The sequence below is a fragment of the Phodopus roborovskii genome, unplaced genomic scaffold (assembly GCF_943737965.1).
Source record: "Phodopus roborovskii unplaced genomic scaffold, PHOROB, whole genome shotgun sequence".
Taxonomy (NCBI): Eukaryota; Metazoa; Chordata; class Mammalia; order Rodentia; family Cricetidae; genus Phodopus; species Phodopus roborovskii.
In genome coordinates this window covers 21,731,935-21,749,849 of record NW_026126469.1, presented here as the reverse complement: position 1 = coordinate 21,749,849, position 17,915 = coordinate 21,731,935, and the positions used below count along the sequence as shown (strand labels likewise).

Genomic DNA, 17,915 nt, shown 5'->3' with positions numbered 1-17,915 from the left:
AGTAGCTATCCCTTATATCGTCATTCATTTCACTTACCCAAATGCTAGTCTGAACATTTTAGACAAGTTAATATGGATGTCTAATTCTTTTAAAATAAAAATAAAACTGTCCTTCTAAAAAAAATTATACTATGTCCTGGAAAAAGTCTGAATTGTCTGTAAATAACAATCAATAGAAACCGATATAGAAATTACAGGCAGGATAGAATTAGTGAATTTCTATTAAATATACTGCAGATGGAGATAAAGGTCCAGATATGTCAAAAAGAAGCATAGAGTTACAAAAAGATTGACTTATCTTATAGAGAAAAAATATTTTGAGATGACAAATACACTAAATGAGTGTAATAAAAACAATTGATGCTGCATTTTGGACAGTATTAATGAACTCACAATTTACTCTTTAGAAAGAAACTCTGTGTCTCTTAATTCACTGTAAGAGTTCTGGGTGGGGGGGGACATAAATAGTATGAATAAATAATACTGAACAATTTTTAATTTAATAAACAATAAAAATCCACAGTTCCAAGAAGCATAATGAACCCAAGCATGGGAAATATAAAGAAAATTATATAAAGTGCATCATAATTGAAATTCTTTAAAAACTAATTAGCCAGAGGTGTGGGAGATGACATTTAACATGTCAAGTAGCAAAAACAGGAATAAGACAGATTTTTTTTTCCACAGAAAATGAAAACTGAAAGACAGTAAAAAAAGCATGTTCAAATTACTGAAAAGAAAGCAATCAACACAAAATCTATAACCAATAAAAAGTGTTCAAAATGAAGGTGAAATAAATCCTTTCTTGGGTGAACCAAAGCAAAGCCATGCATGCATGGTGACACATGTCTGTAACATTCCCAACTGGAAAAGGGAAGCAAAATATCACAAGTTTGAGGTCAGCCTGAGCTATATAGTGATACTCAAAAAGTAGCAACACACACACACACACACCCTTACACCTGAAAGAATACAACCCCAAAAAAATCCAGATGACAGAAAAAAAGAAAAACAATACCAAGAGAAATCTCAACATACCCAGAAATTGAAGGCTAATAATGGTAAATTCTGATAAATTCAGAATATTAACTTTTTAAAGTTTCTTTTAAAAAATAGAGAAATGGGAAAATTCAAAATATTTATCAAAGGATAAATAATTGAACAAATAGTGGCATACCCAGACAATGGAATATTCCTCAGAAGTGAACATAAATGATTGTTTGACACATAAAAAGAGAAAGAACCTTGACTAATCATGATGAGTGAAAGAAGCCAAGCAAAACCAAATAGAAACTGGTTCTAGATTGGCCTATGTAGTAAACTATATGACAGTATATGACTTTGTCACTATCTAGAATTGTTTTCTTCTGATTTAGCATAAATTAAACAAATTTTCAAGTTGACTGTCTGAGCTATATCTGAGTTTTTCCTCTCCTACATCAATTCTTATCTAAAAAGTCTATCATGGATTCAAAAAACAAGAAAGTATGCTGGACATGGTGGATAAGCCATTGCCCCTAAAGCAGGGTGCCATGTCTGTGGAGAGAGACTGCTGTATGAGGAAGGGGGGGTATTGTTGCAGATTGTGGACTCAAGCAATTGTGTTGTCTAATGCTCACTGGATAGTTAGTGCCAACTGTTGCCCTTATTGTTTCTCTTTTTTTATGATAGAGAAGGAGGAGAAGAACCCTTCACTTCCTCTTCACAGTGTCCGGATCTTCATAACTTCTGCCTTTTTAGCTGAGATTCCTGAATTTCTGTTCAAAATGAAAGATGCTTTGAATGCAAAATAACTAAATTTAAATGGGCTTCATCAGTTTCTCAAACACTACTAAATATATTTTCAAAACTATCATTCTTTCCCAACTATTTTAGCTAATCATGTAATTCAGTGGTTAAGCATATATATCAATTGAGAAAATCAGTTTAGGCTCTTGCCTGGTAGGAAATCTCATTTTTTTTTAAATATTCTTCTTTTTCCTCATTTATGATGTCACAATAATAATAAATTATCTTATAGGATTATTTGAAAATTAAATGATGTAGCAAATACACAATGCCCACCATTTAAATATTGATAAATGTTAACTCTCATTTTAAAAATGAGTAAGAAAATTCTATTAAAATGGTGATAAATAATTCCTTCCCTTAAGTAGCTGCAAAGTAATCCAGGAAATATACAATTTTAGGCTTTAAAAACTGTGCGATACAGAAAAGCTATGATGGATGGTCAGTTCCATATTCAACATTGTTAGTAGGCATTTCCATGTAGCTCTACCTCAAGGATGACCAGAGAAGAATGCTCTATAATACAAGCTTTAAACTGTATAACTATGAATGATATTTCAAATGCAATTTGTTAATTTTAAGCAAAATGTCTGTTTCCATGCTAAACAAGTTTTCCTGCCATTGAGGTATACTCCTAGCCCCAAGTTTTTAAAGTGGTACCCAAACTTTGCAGACATTAGATGAACATTTTACATGTAAGTAATTTTATACTCTGAAACAAGAATGACAGTAGCAAAAATTTTATAGTGTCTATTGCAGGACATATGTCTTGCATATGTGTAGGACATATAATCCAAACAGATTATAGAAACTGCATGAAATGGGTAATAATAATCTAGATTTACAGAAGTGTGAAGACTTCATTAGGGCAGAACTAATTATATCAGAACTAGAATGTACATGAAGGCATCTTGGCTTCAAACCTTAAGGACTTAAGGTTTCCTTAAGGACTATTCTCAAGCCCATAGTATGATGCCATCATTCTACATCCTAAACTCTGAGTAAAGGCAGTACTTCCAAAACTTATATAAATTAGATCTGTTCAAATAATGTGACAGAAAGTACAATGTTAAAACTCATTTTATATTGCCATTCAACACTATATTAAATACATAGTAGGTTATACGGCACATTTCAAGCAATGATGATTAAAACAAATTATGAGGGTGTGTCCTATACATAATAAGTATTTTGATTTTTTTATAATCTGAAATTGTAACTAAATCTTAAAATAACAAGAAACTAGTCATATGCACATGGGTTGGAAGAAGAGGAATTCTGTTCCTCCATTTTTTTAACCTATGCCTTTGGATTTCCTCATCTGAAGACTTAATTGTGATATTTATTCTGCCTTCTTCCTCTTGGTACAGACCATGTAAATGGACACTGCACAAGTCCAACCTCTCAGAGTTGCAGCTCTGGAAAACGTCTTTCCAGTGCTGATGTTTCAAAAGTAAATCGCTGGGGTCCTGGAAGACCACCATTTAGAAAGGCACAGTCAGCTGCTTGCATGGAGATTTCTTTACCAGTTACAACTGAAGGTAGGATAAACATGCCAATTTTTGTGAGTACAGTTAAAAACTTGGTTTATCATGATAACATGTGCTGGGAGACAAGAAATGGAAGTTACATTTAAAAGATGATAAAAACTACATGACATTGAAAAAATTGAGATCCTGTTTGACTGTGGCCATAACTCTAATTCTATTCCCTGCTCCACCTCCTTCCTTATCTCTTATAAAAAGAAAAAAAATATTCCACTCTAGGCAGACTACAAAAGGAGATAATATGTAACTGCAACCTTAATTTCCTCTACTGCCAAATGAATATAACCAAGTTTTAAAAGACATGTTTTTAAATCTTAAAGTTTAGAATCTTAGCCGGGTCTGGTGGCACAGGCCTGTAATCCCTGCTGCTGGGGAGGCTGAGGCAGGAGGATTGCAATTTCAAGACCTACCTGGGTTACAGAGGGAGCTCAAGGCCAGTCTGAACCATTTGCCAAGACCCTGTCTCAAAGAATAATGTACAAAAGGCCTGGGGATGTGATTCAGAGGCTGAGCACTTACCCAGTCTGCATGAGGCCCAGAATATATCTCCAGTGCCACAAAATAAATAAATGATAAATAAATAATAATAAAGTTTATAATCTTTGTAAAATTTTAAAGGAAGGATTGCTTCCTTATTTATACAATAAGTATGAGGATGGGAAGTAAAATGCAAGAGGAAGAAGCAAAACTGTTTAGAGAAGGAAAGAAAACAGAATCTTGTCATTCTGCTTTTACTCTTGGTAATAAAGATTTTAGGAGAAGAGTGTGGGAAAACAATAGAAAGATTAGGCTATAGTAACTCTAGACAATCCTTTAAATTCTCAAGCAACAATCTATTACTGTTCTTCAAAAAAGTAATGAATTTATTACTCAGTTTTATTTAATATTATGTCATACTAAATCTGGTCCAGTAGACATGGAACAAACTGCATTATATTTCTAACAGGTGTTTGTAAGTATCAGTGCTGAATGGTAATAAATCATGAGTGAAGTTTTTGGAGACACAGATTAGCTACAAATGCTGCAATAGGAGCATCATATAAGGATTACAAAAGAAAGAATAATCATTGGAATGAATGCTGCAGATTTTTGAGTTGTAGATATTTCTGCCTCTAGCTTGTGCTAGAAACAAATTTAGTTGTAATTCTGTCTTTAAATTTGTAAAGTATGTAGATAATGATCTAACTTTGTCATCTCTAAATTTTATAAGCGATATTTTATAAATTTGGTAAAGATCTAAAGGGAAATTAGGAATATTGCATTCTGTTCCTTCTAAATATATTTTGAATAACTCATATTTCATCTGGCCCTTGAAAATTACCATGACACTCTCAGATCTATCTAGGGGAAAAGGTGAGTGAAGAGAGTATAAAGAGATAATAAGAGCCTGTACTCGAGCAATTAAAGCAAGTGTCACTGTATTACTGTTTCACAGATGGGTGAGTCTATGTTTATTGGGTCCTTGGCAAAATTAGCCTAGATTTGAATAGCAGGAGGCATCTCAAAACAAATTTACATAAATCACGTTCACGTTTTTTAACTTAAGTTAAAAGTTCAATTTTTATAGCTTTAATTGCATAGGGTATACAATGTGTTTGTCACAGAACATTTATGATCCAGATTGGTTCTTTCATGTTGGAAACCATGATACTATCAGTATGACTTGCCAAGGAATCATCAATATGGTTTCTATGATCAAAATGGAAAGGAGAAACAAAGTGGAATTGAAAAATGTTGTAACCTTGACTATTTAGATTTAAAGATTTTTTTCTTTCTCTGATTAGAATTTTAACTGATCTTTCAAGAAATGCAGAAAAGAAAGAACTGTGTGCTAGAACTCAGACTGGAGTTTTAGTTTTAACTCTGCCTAAGTTTATTATAGCACATAGACTTCAGACTGTCCTCCTTCAGAATGAGCTGGTACCCTGGGTAAGATGCTCTTCATGCCAGCAAACAAAAAATAAAACTCTTCTTTCTCTCATAATTACAGTTTTTAGGTATTAAATTTGTCTTGTTTTATAGATTCATTAACACTTAATTTTGCTTTTTAAATGCTCATAGAAGTCAGAGAGAATTCCTATAACCGCTCCAGAAGCTCTAGCATCTCCAGTATTGACAAAGACTCCAAAGAAGCAGTTACAGCTTTATACTTCATGGAATCCTTTGCACGGAAGAATGACTCTACCGTTTCCCCTTGTCTGTTTGTTGGAACTAGTCTGGGAATGGTATTACTCATCTCCCTGAACCTACCATCATCAGATGAACAAAGGTTTACAGAACCAGTGATGGTACTGCCAAGTGGTAAGAGTTTTTACTCATCCATTCCCTTGTTGCTACTTTCTCAACTTTAAATGCTAAGAATTGATAAGGTGAACTGATTTTGGACAAAGGTGAAGAGTCCAACTCTCATATGTAATATGGACTATTGAAAATTCATAACTCAAATATTCTCCCAATACTTACTATACTGTCATGATCCAGATCTCAGGATGAGAGTACAATTGAGTTGTTTCTATGATGGAAATCCAGAAAGGCCAGGCTAAGCTCTGCCTTCAGAAACGGATGCTTTTAAAGTTACTGCACAAGTTCAATTTATTTTTAATAACTTGCAGCATTTTCCCAAAGTTCTATGCCAGGCCAGAAACTATGATGCTAAGTTCACGTTTGTTTTATAATTAGCCATTGAAAGAAAAAAAAAAAGATTATCTGTTTGGCTCTGCTATTGTTGCCCTGGTTCCCATCTCTTTGCCATAACCATTCTCTGTTCTATACCCACTGACCCTCATTCAATTTATGAAAATCCTATGGTATTATTATCTATAGTACAGTATTGCACAGCACATCTCCTCAACTTACCTTACATAATTTAAATATTATATTAGTTTATTAACAATTCTTCATTATCCTTTCTCCCATTCCTGGATACGATTAGTTTATTCTTAGCTCAAATGAGTTTAAGTGTTTAAATCATGCAGCATTTGTCCTTTTGTGGCTGGCTTATTTCACTAAATTAGTATTCACACGGTTTATCAATGTCTTCAAATATTAGAGAGCTGCTTTCTTTTCAGATTGAACAATATTGCAATTGCATATATATATATACCACATTTTTTCTCATTTTTTATTTATTTTTTACATTCCAATCCCAGTTTCCCCTCCTCTCTATATATCACATTTTTATCCATTCATCTGCTGGAGACAGAGGTTGTTTCCATATTTTCACTATTGTAAATAGCAGTGCATAGGAATATGTATGTCCTCACAGTCTATGGTGCAACTCCAGAGTTGTGTTGCTTGGTTATATGTTAGTTGCATTTTTAATTTTTTTTTTGGGGGGGGAAATCTCCTTTTCATGTCTTTTTACTGCTCTAATTGGCAGTGGAACCTTGGAGAATGAAGCCTAAAAATGAGGCAGACTAAAGTCTCATGCAATAGCCAACTTTATTTAGAGCGTCAGATACTTTATACCCTGAGGGTTAAGAAAGGTCATATGAGTAAAGTTCTCATGAGTTCAAGCTGTATACTGCTACAAGAACAAACTACGTGTGACAAAAAATGTGTTTCCATAGAGGCATATAAACAAATAATAATAGTCAACTGTAATGATTCATCTGAAGTAAACTTACTCTTATCCTCTATACTCAGGAGTGGCAAAAACAAACAAAACAAACAAACAAACAAAAAACCCACACTCCAAGAACAATTCCATGTTTTGAAGAAACTGAGGTCACAAGACCCTTGTCTTGTTTTCCTGGTGTTTTCTCATAAGCACTCAGAATGCCCCTTACACAACTCCATTCTTGGACAGTGTTCTGACACATGTTGCACTATTTTGCATGTGTGGCTATACCAACAGTGTGATGTTTTAGTCTCTCCACATCATGCCCTTATTGTTATTTTCTGATGATTTTAGAATGGTTAACCTAACAGATGTGAGATTTTACCTCGTCACAGTTGTGTTATCCTGCCATTCCAATAGATTGGATAACCTAAGGGAAAGGAATACAACACTGCAAATACACAGTGCACCAAAGCTTGAGTCAGTAGAAAATCTGAACAGACCCAGAGCTGGTAAGGTGGTTGAATCAGTAACTAAAAAGGATATTAAAAACAAAATCTCACTCTCCTTTTATAGGGAATATTTTCACATAGATAATCTTGTTAGTCCTAGCAACAAATTCTTAGCAGTAATATGGAAGTTTGAAGTGCATTCAGTCATTGAAGAGTTGGAAAGTACATACATACTGTGTCTCTTCCACACTGTCACTTTTTTTTTCTATCAGAATCGTTTGAAGGTATTGCTGTGATAAGGATCAAAGGACCCCACCCCACACACTCTGGTTCAGGAGGTCTCTGATAGTCTGAAGATTGGCACTTCAAACAAGTGCCCATGTAATGCTAATCTATCAAATGGACTATCACTTGTCCCAACTGTGTATTGATATATTGTAGTTTCCTAATTAATTATTAATAAAATGAGACCCAGAGAGAATAAATAGCATGCTTCAAGCAAGCTAGAGAGAGGATTAGATTTGAAGCTGTTTCTTGAGTCCTTACTCACCACACTTTGTACTTGATCACATTCTGTTTGTTCTTCTGTTCTAGCATTATTATGCCAATTGCTGCTGCATTAGAAACTGCCAGCTGTGGCTGACCTCCCAGTCCTGAGTCAGTAAGCTGACCTGCTAAATCCTGTCCTAACAGTCCACAGAAATTTAGGACTCTGCACTAAGGAAATTAAGGAGAAGAACAGTCAACCTAATATAAAATTATGTTAATTAGATTACATAGAATCGAAGATCTTAACCTAGCACCTGAAACTTTAAAACCGCCTTAAAAATAACATAGGGGAAACACTTCAAGATTCAGTTACAGGACCCAAATGATCAATAATAATGGAGAAAACTGACAAGGTGAATTACATCACATCCAAAAGGTTCTTCACAGCAAATAGAGTGGGGAAGAGACAGAGTAAATAATGGGAGAAAATGTTTGCTAGTTGTTCAACAGGGAATTAATAACCAAAATATATAAAGAACTAAAAAGTGACTACCAAAAATAAACAATCTAGTCAATAAATGGATAAGGAAATGAAACACTTTCGTTAACACATATGTTAATTGTACAAAGTAACATATAATTACATATAGATAGCTATCTGCCATGGGCATTCAACCATGGGAAATACAGGTAGATGTCCCTTTTTCTGAATTAAGATACACAAATTTGCCTAAGAGTTGAAGGTAGTTATTTTAAGAAGACAAAATCTTTAAATTATTTTATTGGAGGCCAAAAGTGGTAGAGTTTTAAGTTTCACAAAACCTGACTCTATCCCTAGTTATTTTGTTAAAAGAACTTGTTTGTTGTACCATTAAATTGGCATCACACCAGGCATAGTGGCGCACACTTTTAATCCCAGTACTCAGAGGCAGATCTCTGAGTTTGCAGCCAGCCTGGTCTACAGAGCAAGTTTCAGGAAAGCCAGAGCTACACAGAGAAACCCTGTCTTGAAAAAAACAAAATCAACAAAAAAAATTGCCATCCTTTTTTACCTTTTAGCTAAGATCAAAGATCAAAGTATAAAATTGGCAGCATGGAGTAACTGAATGTTGAAATCACATAGCATTTGTTAGTGGTTTAATTTCAGAAAAATCAAAGGGCATTTTCTAGCAAGTGAGCATCAAAGAGGAAATTGGAATCAGGTAGTATATGTCTTGTTTTGTTTTTTTTAATAGTTGAACTCACTTAAAAAATGAAAGTTACGCACATACTAAAAATTTTTCTCTTAAACTTTTATGGGTTTTAATGGAAGTATATAGGATAATGAAAAAAAAAAAAAACTCCTTGTCTATGTTTTCAGAGCTGACCACTCTGCATTGAGCAACCAATAAGGGGGCTCATTATCCCTGAGAGAGGTGAATTCTTCTCCCAACAGTCATTAGCTGCCTGTGGGAAAGATGGAAGAATTCACTGGGAGTGCTGGAGGAAGGAAAGGGATGGAAAGTGATATAATTCCATTTCAATTAAAAACATTAAACAAAAGATAATGAAAGGCATTTTGAATTTATAAAAATGAAAATTCTTGGGATTAAATCTGAGTTTTAATCCATTTTTAATATTAACTGTGACAGAGGCTATAGTCCAAGGTGTATGGCCTGTCTCTAATATTATCATCTCTCTAGATCTGTTTCTCAATAATACAGTGAACATGTTTGGCAAACTGATATTTTAGTTTCCTTTTAGACCTAATTTTTTTGTTTATTTGTTGAGACAAAGTTTCTCTGTATTGTTTTGGAGCCTGTCCTGGAACTAGCTCTGTAGACCAGGCTAGCCTCAAACTCACACAGATCTGCCTGCCTCTGCCTCCCGAGTGCTGGGATTAAAGGTGTGAGCCACCAACACCTGGCTTTAGACCTAAAATTTTATCAATCCAATTTATTACAGCAGATTAACTCACAAATATACTGATTTTGTATATGGTTACAATATTATAATATTCCTGTAAAATGCCATGATATGAAATATTTGTTGCCCATCAATGAATAGTAACTAGCTGCTTTATAAAGGATCTCACATGTGAGTGACATGAATTGTTTTGTAGGTACATTTCTGTCATTGAAAGGAGCTGTGCTAACATTTTCCTGCATGGACAGAACTGGCAGTTTAATGCAACCTCCATATGAAGTATGGAGGGATCCAAACAACACAGAAGAAAATGAAAAAACGTGGAAAAGGAAATTGGTTATGAACTACTCCACTTCATCCCAAGAAACAGGCGACCATCAGTATACAATAATCTGCTCAGAAAAACAAGCCAAAGTCTTCTCACTGCCGTCTCAGACTTGCCTTTATGTTCACAACATCACAGAGACCTCTTTCATACTGCAAGCAGAGGTGGTGGTCATGTGTAACGGTGCCTGCTTGGCCTGCTTTTGTGCAAATGGGCATATCATGATAATGAGGTACTTGACATATTCATTGTTAACTGGTGGTCATAGCATAGCAAAGTATAATGATGAAAAGTATATTCATACTGTTGAAGAGAAGCAACCTGATGTGATGTTTCATGTTTGTGAATGTGCTGTTGTTCAACAACGTGAAGAGAGGTTTGTGGCTTGGGTATGAAGAGGGCTGGTTCTGGTTTTGGTTTTGTTTCCTAAAAAAAAAATACCAATAATACATATATTATACATAATATAGATAAATATGTATTATATAGCTGACAACAAAGAATCCAAGGAAAGAATGATTTCCCAATAATTTATACATTAATTTAGCAGGCAATTACTGGGAATACATTAGGCACTGGATTCAGAACCTATATAGAAATAAAATTATCTGTTGCTTTCACTATGACATAAGAACTTTACACACAGAATTTCACTTGATTATCATAGCTTTGTAAGGATATTGACAAGTATTCTTTTCCTGTTCCATTTTTCATATTAGAAATTAAAGTAATGTAATTTGTGTGAAGGCATAAAGCATAGGAAAAAGTGAAGTCACTCAATGGGACACTAAAAGCCATAAGACACATTAAAATAAGATACACACTTAGAGAGTTCATTCTACTCAATGAAATCATGTAAAACTTGTGAAACATAAAATATTACCTAATGAGGTTATGGATTCAACAATGCTATGCTAGTGGTCATTGGATGAATAAGCTACACGAAAATGAAATCTGTTCAAAATATTTTAGAAGTGACTGTCATTCTTGTTAATATTTCACCTTGTTCTAAAATAATTTAAACAGTAAAATATTACAGTAGACATGGAAAGGAGATAAAATTGGTAACTTACGATAATACACAAATAATTAGCAAACAGAGAAATGAAAATGCCAGTAGAGGAAATGCAAATTGAATTTTCTTTTGACAAACTAAGTCCCCAAAGTTTAAAAGCATTGAATCACTAAATGTATAAAAGTAACTTGGAGAGGAAGATTGACATAAATGTTTGAGGACCTTGAGTGATGAAGTAAACATAAGATTTGTAAGAATGGGATCTTAAGGCGGTAGTTAGTCTCTCTGGATGAGCACTAGGAAGTACTCATGGGGACACAGAGCTTGGGATGGGCTCTCAGCTGAAATGAAAGCTGTCTACAAGGCAAGGAGGGAGCAGCGCTGCAGGAGGAGGGAAACTTGCATGCAAAGCTGAGTTGTCATACAAGGTAAAGAAGATCACTAGGTCTCAGGATTTGTATTACAGTAATGCTATTAGCAGGTAAGAAAGGGAGGGCAATTTGAAAAGACTGAGTATAAGGAGTTTGAGATGGATTAAAAATAAGCTTGACATTTGTGGTGTTCCCAAACCATCCAGGAGAAGAGCTTACCAGCAGTTTAAGGTCTGGTCTCTTGGTATAATACAGGCTTGGGCATCATCTAGGAAAATGGATAGATAATGGCAAACAAAGTCATCAAAAGGTCCTATTTAAAAAATGAAAAGTAGACTGCGCCTAGGATAGGCGTTTGGGGCCAATCTCTGTATTTATGTACTGGAGAAAAGAAAATGCAAAGAAGGAGGTTGTGAAGGCATCTGAGAGACAAGAAAAGGACCAGAATAGCACAGCCTTTTGCAATAAAAAGGAGAGTATCACAACTACAGAGGTGGTCAAAAGGTAGTAAATATAGCAGAAAAGTCGAAGAATTGAGGTACCAGGAACAAAATTATAAACTGGTCATGTTGGCGCATGCTTAGAATCCTGGCAGTGAAGGCAGGAGATTCCAAAATTCAAGATAATCCTCTGATACATAGTAAATTAGAAGCCAGCCTGGTCTGCGTGAAACCCTTTAAGAAAGCAAGTGTTAGGAGTGTAGTGAAGGTAAGAGCTAACTATCGTAGGAGGGCAAGAATAGAGAGAGTAGTGCAGATACAAGATTGGCAAATGATGATAATAAAATCAGTTCCTGTCTGATTTTGTAAAGCCTGGAAGCCAAAATTTAAATGATCGTAAAAGTCAGAGAATACAGTTGGTGGAAATTATATGAATTCAAATGTTTGGAAAGTAAGGCATCTTGTAGCATGGCCACACCCATCATTCATAAGTTGACAATGGCTGTTTTTAACTACAAAGCAGAACTGAACAATTGTGAAGGAGCTGCTACAGGCCCAAAGCCTAAAACCTTTTCTGTCTGATCCCTTACCCTGCTATATGTTATTGTTTCAGAAAATGTTGTGGTAAATAGAAGAAAAGTAAGAAAGTCAAGAGTAAGACAAGACTTAAATGATATTTTGTTTTTGTTTCTAACTGGGAAGACCTGAAGAGATCTATAATTAGTGAGGAAGACACTTTGGGGAAAAGGCAATCATCATGGCTTGCTTATTCTCCTATATTTCAGGTTTTCTTTTTTCTTAAACTATTTTCAGAGATTCCCAATGAAGATCACTGAATCTTATTTGCAAACAATTTAGCCGCTAGGCATGCTCCTGTTACAGGGAGCACACATTTATGGTATGTGTATGTGATGTTCTTCCCTCCTCTAAGCTTGTTTGTTACTCAAAATTTATAAGTCAGTAGCATATATTTCATATTTCAGATAATTTTTTACTGCTAAGTCTTTGAAATCCAGTGTGCAATTTGCACTTTCAGCATACATCAGTTCTGACTATCCAAGGGTCATCTACCTGCTCACTAGTCATATGACTAGTTGGTGGCTAAAATAGCAAGGAGGATGGTGCTGGAACCACAATAAATTCTTATTCCAATAATACAGATTTCAGTCCCCATATTATATAAGAAAAGTTGTTGGTCTCTGAATGTGGCCACAAAATGTTTTTTAAAAGAAAAATGATAACTTTTTGGAATGCTACCTGTATTCCCGAATAAATTAAAACCAGTGTACACAAAAATTTAAAATAGTCCCCAAGTCTGAGGATTAAGCCAACGAACTTATTTCTGCCATTGATGTTCACGGAGTAATAAAAAAAAAAAAAACAGAAAACAAAACAAAAATAAATAAATAAAAACTGTGGAGTTGTAGGACTGTCTTATCAAAATTATAGCTGTAGGATTAGGTTAGGAAGGCATTATAAGATGAAGTCTTTCTCGTGTATAAACACTAGTCTGTTACTTATTACACTGTCATTCCCTTAAGCTTTGCCCATGTTTATTAATTAGTCATGTTCAATATAAATGCCCTAAGAAACAGGAAGATTTAATTACCTGTGAAAAGAAAATAAGGAATGGAGAACAAAGCAGTCTATGCCCAGACATACTAGACTGACCCCGCACGTGTCTCTGTTGGTATATAAGATCAAAGACTAAGGAGTTGTGTGCTTAGAGAGACCATAGGCCTCTACATTAGTCCTCTCAGGACATTTGCAAAGCATTTATATGGGCTAAGAGAACTGTGCTTATGTTTGTGTGTGTATGCGATTATATTAAAGTATCCGTTACTAATCTTTGAAAATACTATAAAGAAAAAACATAAAGTAATGACTTAAAAGGTTTCTTATTAAAGGAAATATCTATCAATGTAAATATGAAATGTAGATTTACGAATTTTTTTCCTATTCAGCTTACCTAGTCTTCGCCCAATGTTGGATGTAAATTATTTGCCACTGACAGACATGAGGATAGCACGGACATTTTGTTTTACTAATGAAGGACAGGCACTATACCTTGTCTCTCCTACTGAAATTCAACGGTTAACATATAGCCAAGAAATGTGTGATAATATTCAGGTAGGTAAAGTTCCTTAAATAGATGTCAAATTGGAGGAGAGGAGGGAGGGGAAATTGTAGCCAGGATGTAAAGGAAATAAATAAATAGAAAAGAAATTAAAATATTAAATAAATAAATAAATGTGATTTGTTAAGGAAAGAACAAGAGAGACATCTATAAGCTAAAGTTCCATAAGGCCAGACAATAAATACACATTTTCTACAAGATGTTCTGAATATATATTCTTCAATGGATTTTCCTATCAACTTCTAGTGTGGTTCTAGGCATACACAGAAGTAGTAAGAGCATCATAATAATTATATATGATCCTTATGCTCATCTATAGTAGTAGGTAAGCTAAAAATGTATTTATTTTATTCTAGGAGTCTTGTTTTAATCATAGAGGTATAGGTTTCTTATACAGATGGTTTTCATGATGACAGGGTACGCAAGTGTATCATATACTTTGATCATATTCACTCTTACATATATTTCCCTTTCTCCCCTCTCACTCTTCCTATTATTCTATTTCACCAGGGAGTCTAAGTTTTACATACATGGTGTGTGTGTATGTAATTTTATGTATTTATATAAAATCTAAGACCCACAAATGAATGAAAACATGTAATATTGGTTGTTCTGAAACAGATTTGTTTAACATAATAATCTCCAGTTGCATCCATTTTCCTAAAAACAGAATTTTATTCTTTTTTAACTTTTTAAGCTTTATTTATTGTTATTTCATGTGAAGGGGTATTTTGCCTGCATGTAAATCTGTGCATCATGTGTGTGCCTGGTACCCAGAAAACAGTGTCAGGCCACATGGATCAATTGTTATACACAGCTCGGAGGTGCTAGGAATCAAACCCAGGTCCTCTGAAAGGGCAGCCAGAGCTCTTAACTGCTGATCCATTTCTCCAGCCTCCATTATCCCATCCTTAATGACTGAATAAAATTAAATGGTGTAAACATACCACATTTTCTTTATCTGTTCTTCTGTTAGTGGACATCTGCATTTGTTCTATAAATTGCCTATTACAAATAGTGCTACAAAAATAATAAAAGTGTACTAGTATCACTGTGGTATATTAACTTCAAGTCCTTTGGGTTTAGACCCAAGAGAGTATAGCTGGGTCATAATATAGCTGTGTCATATGTTCTATTTTTGTTTTGTCCAGGATCTCCATGAGCATACTGGTTTCCATAGTAGATAGACTAATTTATATTCTTAGATATAGCAGTATACAAGTTCCCCTTTCACTTCATCCTTGCCAGAACTGGTTATTTATTTTCCTAATATGTGACTAGGATAACATGGCATCTTGATAGTTTTAATTTGCATTCCCTAGAGGCTAAGCATATTGAATATTTTCTCATATAATTATTTGGCATTTGTCTCCATCATTTGATTGCTGTGTTTATTTTATTAGGCCATTTGTCAACTGAATTGTTTGGCTTTCTGGCATTTTGGTTTGTTTGGGTTTTAGTTATCTAATATATTCTACATGTTAATCTTTTGTCTGCTATAAATTAGCACATATGTTTTCCATTCTGTAGTCTATCTACTGATTTGTTTTCTTTGTTGTTAAGCACACCAATTTAATAAATCTCATTTGCAAATTCTTGATTTTACTTCATTATTTGCATCCCTTTCAGAAAGTCCTTACATGTGCCTATAATTTGAAATGTTTCTCATAACAATTTCAAAGTTTCAGGTCACCTTAAGATTTGATCAATTATAATTGATTTTACTCAGGGTGAGAGATAATGGATCTAGTTACATTTTTCTGTAAGAGGCTATCCAATGTTCCCAGCACCATTTGTTGAAGAAATTGTCTCATCTCCAAAATACTTAGGTCCTCTTTTTAAAATGTCCTACCAGTGTAGCTGAATGGTTTATTTATGGCCCCCTGTTCTGGTATGTTGATCCACATATATGTTCTTATGCTAGTGGGATTCCCAGGGCTCTATAGTAAAACTGAAGTCAGGGACAGTGATACCTCCAGCATGGTTCCTTTTGCTCAGAATTGCTTTGGATGTTTGGAGTCTTTTTTGCTTCCTATGGATTTTGTATTTTCCCTTGTTCTATAGAGTGTCATTGATGAAGAATGAACTAAATCTATAGGTTGCTGTTGTTTATGTAACTATTTCTTCAGTATGGAAAGTCTCTGTCATCTAGTGTCTTCTTCAATTTCTCTTCAGTGATTTAAATGTTTCCTTATAGAGAGGTCTTTCACATCCTTAGTTAGATTTTTCCCAAGGCATTTTTAACCTATATGAAAATGGTTGTTCCTTATTTTTTTCTTAGCATTTTTATTAGTGACATTTAGGAAAGCTATTAACTTTTTGTCTTTATTTTGTATCTTGCTACTTGGCTGTAAAGGTTTATTATTTCTCAAGGTTTTCTGATAAAGCATTTAGATTTAGGTACCCTACGGATGGGACCATAGTATTGAAAATGGGAATGATTTTTCTTCCTTTCCTAGTCTATCCAACTTGAGGCTTTTTGTTTTGTTTTGTTTTTGTTTGTTTTGTTTTTTGTTTTTGTTTTCCCTATTCTTTGTAGTTCGTATAAATACTCCAAGAACTATATTGAGAAAGAATAAAGAATTTAGTGAAAATGCTTTGAGTTTTTCCTCTACTTAGCATTATGTATGTAGGTTAGTAGAACAAATGGGATTTAAAAATGATTAAACCTATAGAAAATTATAATTAATATATCAAGAGGAGGGACTGGGTAAAGAGAAAATGAAATGGGATGGAGGGAAATTTATATGAGTTTAAAATAAGAAAAATAGTATGGAGAACTAAATGGGATAGGTGAAAAAGTATAATAATTATAGAATGTAAAGAATATACAAATTGAATAAAGCCATTAAGAAATATGCCAGAGTAAAGACACTTAATGAGACAATGTAAAATAAAAGCAAATTACAGTGTCAGTCTGTCTTCTTTAGTAGGATGGATGTTCTTTTCCTCCTCTCCTTGAGCTGTCTTAAGGATATAACTCTGCTGATGGGAAAGGAGATGTGTGCCTGTCTAGCTCAAATCTGTTAAAGCAGATTTGTCGACATGCAGTGGCTCAGGGAAGTTCAAGCAGGTTCCCTGCTGGGTTGAATGTCTGCCCACGTGATAGCAGAAGTCAGCCCTCTTTTAGGAGGGTTCCACAGTAATGTAGTCTAGTGAGATGTGTTCAGTGAAATCCCAGACAAAGTGTTCAAAAGAATACCTTTTAAGAATTTCCAGTTGAATCAGAACACAAAATAAGGTCCTGGAATTCAAACAAAATAAAAGTAAATGATATCCCTAGACTTTTACATGGGATTCCCCTCAGAATAATTTCCAACTGGCCAGCTACTGTCTTCTTAATGTGCTAGGTGTTCATCTTCATCCTGTGTAGATTTCAATGTCTGGCTCTGATGTGGCCACACCCGTGTTTGTACTTACAGTCCTGGCTGTGTATTCTCATCTTATAGGGAAATGTTGCCTTTTTTCCCAAGGTTCAGTCTTAGCCTGAGTATCTCCAACGAATTGCAGTTCATTGGAGTGATTTGTGATGCCCATATGAATCTCTAGTTCTTCAGTCTTGTCTTAGTCAGTGGTTAGTGTTTGGAGATACAGTTGTGCTGGATTTTCTACTTTTCTCAACAGAATGGTTGAATACACAATCTGCTCCCTTTTCTCCCCAGAGGAGTCTCATATCTGTTCCATGGCTGGGTATGCTAAAGTTTTAATTTTTTTTCTTCCCCTCTCCCTTCAAAAAATTTTTTTTCCTTTTCTCTTTTATTTAAGGACTCTGAGGAGTTAATGTCAAGATTGTGTACCAAATAAACAAACAAAAAAAATCACACAGAAAAGCAATGGAAAGGCTGTCTTCATGATGTACTGTAACATATCACAGTGTTACCTTTTCA

The 17,915-nt window shown here is 34.5% G+C and overlaps 1 protein-coding gene across 1 annotated transcript in view; it reads left to right on the top strand.

Annotated features, from left to right (window-relative positions):
• Positions 1–17,915, top strand: part of Stxbp5l (syntaxin binding protein 5L) — a 223,895-nt gene that overhangs the window by 203,104 nt on the left and 2,876 nt on the right. The window contains exons 22-25 of the mRNA XM_051191450.1: positions 3,159–3,329; positions 5,397–5,636; positions 9,937–10,297; positions 13,856–14,021. Of these exons, the coding sequence (XP_051047407.1) occupies positions 3,159–3,329; positions 5,397–5,636; positions 9,937–10,297; positions 13,856–14,021 (938 nt within the window). The remainder of the gene's footprint in view (positions 1–3,158; positions 3,330–5,396; positions 5,637–9,936; positions 10,298–13,855; positions 14,022–17,915) is intronic.